General features: G+C 37.6%; 2 protein-coding genes across 2 annotated transcripts; one reads left to right on the top strand and one right to left on the bottom strand.

Annotated features, from left to right (window-relative positions):
- The first annotated feature begins 85 nt into the window (after positions 1-85).
- Positions 86-4,029, top strand: LOC107040009 (dynein assembly factor 4, axonemal). The gene is made up of 8 exons (XM_015259897.1): positions 86-208; positions 937-1,174; positions 1,253-1,451; positions 2,076-2,158; positions 2,244-2,532; positions 3,057-3,167; positions 3,383-3,536; positions 3,804-4,029. The coding sequence occupies exons 1-8, from the start codon at positions 86-88 to the stop codon at positions 4,017-4,019; spliced, it is 1,413 nt and encodes a 470-aa protein (XP_015115383.1). The 3' UTR covers positions 4,020-4,029.
- Positions 4,030-4,406: 377 nt separating this feature from the next.
- Positions 4,407-5,971, bottom strand: LOC107040005. The gene is made up of 2 exons (XM_015259892.2): positions 5,663-5,971; positions 4,407-4,836 (listed from the first exon to the last, which is right to left on the bottom strand). The coding sequence occupies exons 1-2, from the start codon at positions 5,731-5,733 to the stop codon at positions 4,488-4,490; spliced, it is 420 nt and encodes a 139-aa protein (XP_015115378.1). The 5' UTR covers positions 5,734-5,971; the 3' UTR covers positions 4,407-4,487.
- Positions 5,972-8,947: the final 2,976 nt, after the last annotated feature.

The raw sequence follows: 8,947 nt of genomic DNA on the forward strand, positions 1-8,947 counted from the left end.
TGGTAACCTCTCCTGCAGTCGGGGAGAGTTTTCTCATTGATATTCTGACTCGATAAGTTGCATTAATAATTCAATAATATTAATAATGCCCGCAATTATGGTGAATGAGTTTTCGTGGAGGCAAACGCCTGAAGAAATCGTTATCTCTGTCACGCTGACTGGAAAACCGAGGAAAGTCGACATATTTGCGATTGGAAATTATTTAAAAGTACGTATTTTCATTATTATTATTATTATTATTAGGCTTTTTACATCATTTAAAAGTCCGTATGAAAAATTTAGTATTTTTTCAATTTTTTTAAATGCACGAGGTGAATTCAGTAGCGAAACGGTAAACCGAGTTAAGTCGATTTTTACTATTGGCTAGTTTTTGACGAATATCTCGGAATCTAGAAGAGATAGAAAGATTTTTGTCATGACCTTTTTTGTAGAGCCAATAGAGCGTTATAAAAAAAGTCATGAGGAAAATTTTGCTATCCCTCTTAGATTCCGAGATATTCAGCAAAAACTAGCTAATAGTCAAAATCGACTTAACTCGGTTTACCGCTTCACTACTGAATTAAAAAATTCTCTCATCACAATCCTTTCGAAATTCTCAGATTTTTCAATTCCAGAAGCCTCTTTCCTTAACGAGTTCTGCAGAATTATTTTCTGTCGTGAATTTCTAATAGTTCCTCTCAATTTATCTGCCAATGTAAAAGATTCATGTGTCATTGAAAAATCCACATTTTCTCGGAATAATTATCTCATCAATTCCGTCCGTCACCTGAAATTAATTCATCCTCTCCGTCAAGATTTAATCCGGCTTTAATTCAATTACAAGTACAATTTATTGAATAATAACTCTTCAGGGTTTCTCGGTGAAAGAGCATGAGAAAAAAAATGCAGAATGATATTAAAAATTGGTTAACAGATGTGAAATACGTCTTCATTCAGGCAAGTTATCCGCCGTTCATCTTAGAGCTGTTTCTCTACGAAAAAATCCTCGAGGACGAGAGCTCTTGCACTCTCAGCGAAGAACTGGCGATTTTTACGTTGAAAAAATTACAAGTGGGCAGAGAATGGCAAAATTTGACACAACAGGATTTGACTAAAGATGAAAAAAGGGAAATTCGTAGTCAGGCACTGGAACAGGCGCGATTGTCAGCGGAGGAGCGCGCTGAGGACCGCGCTGGTAAGGAATTCTCATTATCCGTAAACTTGCAGCTTCGCGGGGTGGATTTTCAAAAGCTCTGGCTCCTTTGAATCGCAGAGCGGCGTCAATTGCTCCAGAGGAAGGCGGTGAGGGAGCAGATAGAATGCGACACTAGAGTCCATAATCAGATTCAGGAGTTGCGAGATGGTCATCGGAGGGAGGCTATGACGGAATTCGAAGATTGGAGACAGAAGGCGGAGGTACCAATGTTCGATCAGGAGACGGGGCTTCTTCAGGAGAATAGAAAACAATACAAGTAGTTGAAGTTTTTATTTTGCGGTTCGTAAAATGATCTTGAGCTCGGGAATTTATTTCATACTCGTTGTCTATTGAAAATGATTTACTTTTCTAAAAAGGATTTATTAGAAAAGTTGAGAGTGTTTAGAAAACCGGAAAATTTTCGTCAAATTTTCGAAAGAGAATATAGAATTTCCCTGTAGTTTACAAAATAGTGAAATACTTTTTTTCATTGATATTTGTCCTGAACTTTCCGTTCGAATTCTGGGAAAGCTATCGATTAAAAAATGAAGCATTCCAGTGATTTTCTAATTATTTGATCAGAAAATAAAATAAAGCCGTAAATTTCAGTTCAATTATTGTGTGAAAAGTTGGAAAAATCATGAAAATTCAGGTGATTTTCATTCCGAATATTCATGAATTTAATTAAAAATTCACCTCAGTCGTGAAATTATCGTTTGATTTATCCTGAAGAGTTACGAATTCCCTCGAATTGTCTCTAAAACCGTAAATTTCATAATTATTCTTTCCCCCAATCGCATTGAACGTCACAATCAATACCAGATGGTCCACAAAATTTCATTTTTTTTCTGCTATCGTAAAATGTAATCAAAACGCGGAAATAACTGATAATATTCCGCAGAACCCCGGTGAACTGGTTCAAAGATTCCCCAGACCCTGCGCCCATTTCCAAATCTCCATCGGTTGCAGCCCTCGACAGCAAAAGTAAGACCGATTTCGATAGACTAGCATTAATGAATTTATCCTTACGTCGGAAAATGATTTTCCTCATGAGTTGATTGATGCACAGGTGTAAACCAATTAGACGCCCCGCACGCAAGTATCCAAGAAACAGGAGAAAATAGGAGGGAAGAAGATTTGAAACGAGGAAAAAAAATAATTGACGACATTCTGAGAGGAAAATATCGTGGACGTATGGAGATATTCGACGATACCAGCGCTCCGATGCCGCGCCAATGTGGCATGATAAACGTGACCTTTTCGGAAAGGATGTTTCCAACTCCAGCGAGGGAGAGTAATCGACTCGAGGAGCAAGAGGTATTCGGCATTTTGCTTCCGAATGGAAGCATTTTATTTTTCAAATGCGAAATTTCAGGGGTTTTCTGGCAGGATAACTAATTTTAGCGTGAGGAGTTCGAATACGCTATTTTAGGCCCGGCGGCAATGTTGGGGAAATGTTGGGTCAATGTTGGCTGACAATGGTGAGGCAATGTTGGGACAATGTTGGCTGTCAATAGTGAGGCAATGTTGGGGAAATGTTGGGTCAATGTTGGCTGCCAATGGTGAGGCAATGTTGGGACAACGTTGGCTGCCAATATTGAGGCAATGTTGGGGAAATGTTGGGGCAATGTTGGCTGTTAACGTTAGGGCAGTGTTGGCTGCCAACCTTGGGGCAATGTTGGCTTCAAACGCTGGGCCAATGTTGGCTGCCAACGTTGGCCAATGTTAAATCAAATTTAAAATTCATCTTCCTAAAAATTCCGTTTGCCAAATTGCTAATTTATTAACAAAAAAATGACTATTCTGTGACGACAGCATTTTCCCCACTCGTTTTTCGTACTAAATAATCACATTAACTCGAGCAAAGCTAATTTTTTGCCGCATTATCGCAGTGGCTAATGAAACAAGCCGAGGCCAGGAGAAAATGTGGCTTCGCTACGGAGGAGCTCTCGCTGGAGGAGCAAGATCCGCAGTGGCTCAAAGACAAGGGAGAGTAAGTAATTGAGAAAAAATTAACACGAAGAAACTCATCTTCATTAGCTCTTCCTTTGAGGAGAGCGCTCGCGCCGGAAGTTTTAATTGAAACAGGAAATTCAGGGTGCTTACTGCAACGCATTAACATAATATGCCATATTAATATCGGGAATATCAGGGGCGTTATCATGACAGAGAGAGCCGGCTCCCTAAAAGTTGTTGTTATCCTTGCAGCGACTTCTTCAAAGTCGGCAACTACCTCGCCGCCGTGAGTGCCTACACACACGGCATAAGATTGAGTGGAAACATGTCGTCGCTCTACGCGAACAGGGCAGCAGCGCAATATGCCCTGGGGAATTATAATCGATGCGCTGAGGACAGTTCAAAGGTCAGCGAATGAAACGGTTCAGGACAATTTTGAATATCGCTCAGTTTTCAGTGAATATCTCGGGATCTACCGCAGATAGCAAAATTGTTGTTATGACCTTTTTTGCAGAGCGGATTGAGAGCTACAAAAAAGGTTCCCACGAAAATTTCACTATCTCCCGCAGATTCGGAGATATTCCTCGAAAACTCAGCTAAGATAATTCTTTCTTTCTTTCTTTCTTCAAAAGGAAAATTTTCGCGTTCTGGTAAATGAAAAAAAATTCAACAGGCGCTGGAGCTGATGGTCCCAAAGTGCGAGGGTAACCGTGAATCTCGTGCACGCTGTCACGCTCGACTTGGTGCCGCTCTCTGTAAATTGTCGGCTCCACAGCACGGAATCCCGGAATTTGAGGAGGCCCTCAAATTGGCCCCTGAAAATGATACCGTACGGAGGGACTTGGAGGAAGCAAAGCATTATTTTCATCTTCATAATTGCGAGGAATAATCTCTTCCATCGAAAGTTAATGACGAAAATAATATCAATTACATAATGAAGATCGTTTTTTAATTCTTCAACTGCGCAAGAAGATTAAGAAAAATTTTAAATTATCGAAACAGTGAAGTATTTCCGTAATTATTTATTGTAATAATTATTAATAATTATTATAATTAATAATTTAATAATTAATCAATTATTCAATTAATTATGAATTATGAATTATTTTTTTATTATTTATTGTGATAAAAATAAATAATAATAAATAATAATATTCGTGTAATTATTTTCATTTATTTTATTTTTATTACATGAATAGAAAAATAAAAAGTCATTCATTGTGTTTTCTCACAATTTGAAAAAAATAAGGAAAAATTACGAATAAAATCGTTGTTTCGTTAATTTATTCCAGTTCTTTATTAAGTGAATATCACAGACACATGCATCAACGATTACATAATTCAAATGATAATTTCCTTAAATTTCATTTATTAAGAAGTCATTTTTATCACGATCGATGCATCCGCATTTGGTGTGCTCGACTACGTGAAGAGTCTCGTGATGGCGATCCCTCTGCTGATCGATGCGATGTTTCACCAAAAATACGAGACTGACGTTTCGCGTCTCAATGGGACCGCACACTTGATTCTCACCAAGGCAGCAGCCAGCTCCGCCGCATCTCGCCAGGATCGTTTCCCTTGGATAGAAAATCTCATCTGGACTCGGCCCAACTGATAACAATTCTTCAACAGCCACTGCCCGCAGCTGCGGTAATGAACAGTTGAACTGGTACACCAAGTGGACGTGATTCAGGTATTTACTGTCTCTAGATTAAAAAAATTAAAATAGCATTGTTAGTCAACAATTGGGAAAAATTATCTTTAAATCAATGCAGTGCGATGAAAAAGGAGTGGAAATTGCTTTGGTCACTGCAAAGTCAATATATTTTCGAATGGAATTTTTATTGCGATGGATTTTAAATTTCATTCAATGACTCATTGAAGTCTCATAATATCACTTTCAATCCCCAAATTTATTCTCATTTAAAGATATTCAAGTATCTATTGCAGTTTGGAATCATTTTCAATCATCAAATTTGTCAATTAAATTGCGTGAGAAATTGTGAATTAGAAAAAATCATGAGTGTCATTAAAATTACATTTTGCACAGAATTATAATTTTTTAAATATTCGTCGTTTATAAATAAGTAATTGAAATTGTTTCAACTTTTGGAAACCCTATTTTTTCTGGTGGATAATTGATTGTCTGTAAATTATTCATAGAAAATGCTCGTAATTTTTAAAAATTGCCATTTTTTAATTATTTTCTAATTATTTTATCTTCCCCCAAAAGTAAATTTTCAATTTATTCAATTTTTTTTATGTTTTCTAACGGTTCAATATCGAGATTCAATTCATTCAGACCTGTAAAGTTCAAATAAAATCATAATAAAACGTCTGGAAAACCACTTTTCCCACGAGTCTGAACCCCATTCTTCACCACACATTTGAAAAGCGGGATTCCGCGTAAAATTTCGAAACAGCACATTCGAACTCCTGACGCTAAAATAAGAGATCTTACCCTAAATCTCAAAAATTTCGGATTTTACTAAAAAAATCGTTAAAACTATAATAAATAAACCCATTTCTCACCTGTGATGATACATTCCGCAAGCACTCGACGCCACGATCACCAAAATTCCCAAATAATATTTATTAATCATGACTCAAGCACTTTGAGCACACAAATCCCCCGAAAAAAAATCCCAGGACTCTGCTCGACCCAGCGGACTCAGCGGCTCCCTCAACCGCTGAAGGATGAAATATTGAAAAGAAGAGATGATGCTCTCCGCTCAGTATTCGTTTGAAGACTGAGTTGGCTGCTGCCTGGAGGAATCTGTTGCACGTGTTGCCTTTTCCTCAGCTTCTTTTTACCGCGAATGCTGACCGCACACGTCTCAACTCAATAGCCAACAACCTTTCACAGCACGATACTGGCCTATCCTTTATATACTTCCCATTGAATATTGCACAAAGACGCAACTTCATTCTTACTTTCCTATTCACTTTGCCCACCGACAGACAAGAAGCCTCTTGCTTCTTACCTGCTCATGCCCCATCTTTCTCGCTCCAGACATCCTCTCAGATTTCTCTCAATATTTCATATCTCCCTCCCATCCTTTTCACGTTTATTCCGTCTCTCTCCGTCGCCTCCGCCGGTGGAAACTGTCCTCTCACATTTTTATGACGTAGTTCTTGGACGAAATGGAGAACACTTGGAGTTGTTCTCGGAAACGGTGGAGAGGAATTACTATTATTACTTTCATTATTTTACAAGCTTTTACCGTTGTCGAGGAAATCTTGGTTGAGAGCAAGAGAACTTACTTTGTCTTTTATTTATTTATTTATCTCTACTTCAGTGAGAATAATACTTGAGGACTCTGTGAAGAATTTATAGTTTTCATTCTTCGTGTTTTTTTTTACTTCGTTTCACTCCGTTTTATTTAAGAATTCAATTATGTAATGAAAACTTGATTTTCAAAAAATTGTTTTTCATCGACGAATTGATTTCGCTTGCACCGACAGCTAACGAAATTCAATATAACTACACAACATATTACCCAAATATAAATAAAGAATTGAATAACAATTCGAAAGAGCGCAACAGCACAATAAAATCCCCAATTTCAATAATAACAATAAATTATTTTTAATGAATTCCATAATTTTCAATATAGCTATATATTTCCCAGAAAAAATGCAAGAGATGTTGATTTTTCTGTGAAGTCTCACTTTCTTAAAATTTTTTCCATTCAAAAAAAAATTTTTTAAAAATGAGATTGTTCCTATTGTCATCCCTTACATGTTAAAATGTATGACTCATATTGAGGCAGTGTCGCCACGTAGTCTAGACGATCTCCCTGCCAGCATGTGCTTTATCAATTACGTCATCTGTGATAACTTTATCGACATCTTCAGCTTCTATTCATGTTCCATTTCGCACGAGCCCACTTAGAATTCTTCTTTCCTTCCTTACGCAATTAGAACGTTGGAAAAATGCGCAAAAAAATTTGCGACAATGTCCGCTGCTCTCTACTTCCTTTGAGTTGTAGGAATTAGAAGAATTGGCGGCCCGTTTGTCCTGGAGAGATTCTCGTGACGTCAGGCGAAACGGGATCTCCCGAACACTCGCGCAATGTTCTCCGCTCAATGTATTGCATGATGTTGCGTTAGGACGGGGTTCTTGTGAATGACTCAGTGATCATGACGGAGGCGTGTCTAGAGGCATAACTAACTAGTTCACTTAGGGAATCCCTCGTTTCAATTTTTCAATTCAATTGTCATGCTCCTGAGTGGAGGCGGTGTATTCGTCATGTCCGTAATTTGAGGATAATTGAGGTAACACTCGACGCCAAAGTTGGGGCAATGTTGGGGCAATATTGGCTGCCAACGTTGAGGCAAGGGTGAATGCAATTCAATGAGAAAAAGCCAAGGAAGAAATTGCCTTCGTCACAACATCAATATATTTACCAAAACTGTAAATTTTAGGTGGCGTCAGACAGTAGTTTTTGCAGAGGAGGAATGGAGAAGAATAGGGTAAAATATGCAAACTGTTAAATTGAGTTTTTGAGGAATATTTCCGAATCTAAGGGAGGTAGCGAAATTTTTGTGATTATATTAGTTGTAGGTCTCAATCGGCTCTACAAAAAAGGTTACAATAAAAATTTTGCTATCTCCGTTAGATTCCGAGATATTTACTGAAAACTGGCCAATAGTAAAAATTAACTTATACCGGTTTATCACTTCGCTACTGAATTTTATGTAATTGACGTTAATTATTAAAGAGAGGAGGAGGCGTAGATTCAAAATAAAGAAACCGTTTGTAAAACCAAAGAGATGAAAAAAAAATGAAAAATAAATATTAAAAAATGTAAATTGTTCTTCGCCTTTAGGCTGATTACAATAATCATCCAAAAATGCAAATCAATTATTTGAAATTCGTTTGAAATATCAGAGATTATAATAAAATAACAATAATTCCATTGTAAAACGATTAAAAAATGCAACACAAAAATCACCAAAACTGATGGGTCGAGATGAAAATCCTGAGACTATTCAGTATTCATTAAAAAATTGCTCCTCTTACATAGTGAATTTTTAATCGCACAGAGGTGATGATCATATTCTCGACGACAAAAAATTCCATTCACTGGAAGTAAAGATAAATAAATCTCAATGTGGGATTTTGGGAATCCCCATGGGCTGATTTATAGAATGAAGAATTTTTCTTTCGAAATCCAGTCCCACACGTATTGAACCACAGATCTCGAACCATTTATGAGGATAATGCATGTACAGGAGGATTACATAAGACCATTTTTAAAAACTATTTTCATCCTTCTCTCCGAGAAATCCCAGGTCTGAGACCGCAGCGTACGTCATAAGTGAGGGTCATACCAACGAGGCTCTAATGAGGCCCTACAAATTTCTCTCGGGGGACGCGAAACAGATGCGCGACATTTCTTATCCTTTTAATTTTTATTTGCGCATGGAAAATGATATTCATCACACAGTCAAATATCGTTGTATCAGTTGCCGGACGGGATCGTGCAATTCCCATTCTCTTGCACAACTTTATTCATGGAGACTCGATGCGTGTTACTCACGTCATAATATCTAGTTTTTCTATTTCTTCTCACTATAAATAGCGTTCGTTTTCTTATGACGCTGAATACTGCAGCGCTAACCGAGGGATTACGACAGAATAATCAATACTAATGTTTAAGGCAGGTAAGCCGCATAGCTCACCTGTCAGGGGATTGATCAAGTGACGTTTGAATTATATCCTTTGGAAATATCATAAGGCACGACAGTTTTCAATAATTATTTCCGCTTCTAGGATTCCCGGCGCCACCGACTGCGCGGTAATCAGGTTTG

The sequence above is a fragment of the Diachasma alloeum genome, unplaced genomic scaffold (genome assembly GCF_001412515.2).
Source record: "Diachasma alloeum isolate Michigan unplaced genomic scaffold, Dall2.0 Dall_scaffold_00315, whole genome shotgun sequence".
Taxonomy (NCBI): Eukaryota; Metazoa; Arthropoda; class Insecta; order Hymenoptera; family Braconidae; genus Diachasma; species Diachasma alloeum.

Excerpts from the sequence above, each read along its gene's own strand:
- LOC107040005 (XM_015259892.2), bottom strand. The coding sequence starts at position 5,733 with ATGATTAATAAATATTATTTGGGAATTTTGGTGATCGTGGCGTCGAGT. Across the intron at positions 4,837-5,662 it reads TGCGGAATGTATCATCACAG|AGACAGTAAATACCTGAATC; the intron begins GTGAGAAATGGG and ends TTTTTAATCTAG.
- LOC107040009 (XM_015259897.1), top strand. The coding sequence starts at position 86 with ATGCCCGCAATTATGGTGAATGAGTTTTCGTGGAGGCAAACGCCTGAA. Across the intron at positions 2,533-3,056 it reads AATGGAAGCATTTTATTTTT|ATTATCGCAGTGGCTAATGA; the intron begins CAAATGCGAAAT and ends ATTTTTTGCCGC. Across the intron at positions 3,168-3,382 it reads TGGCTCAAAGACAAGGGAGA|CGACTTCTTCAAAGTCGGCA; the intron begins GTAAGTAATTGA and ends TTATCCTTGCAG.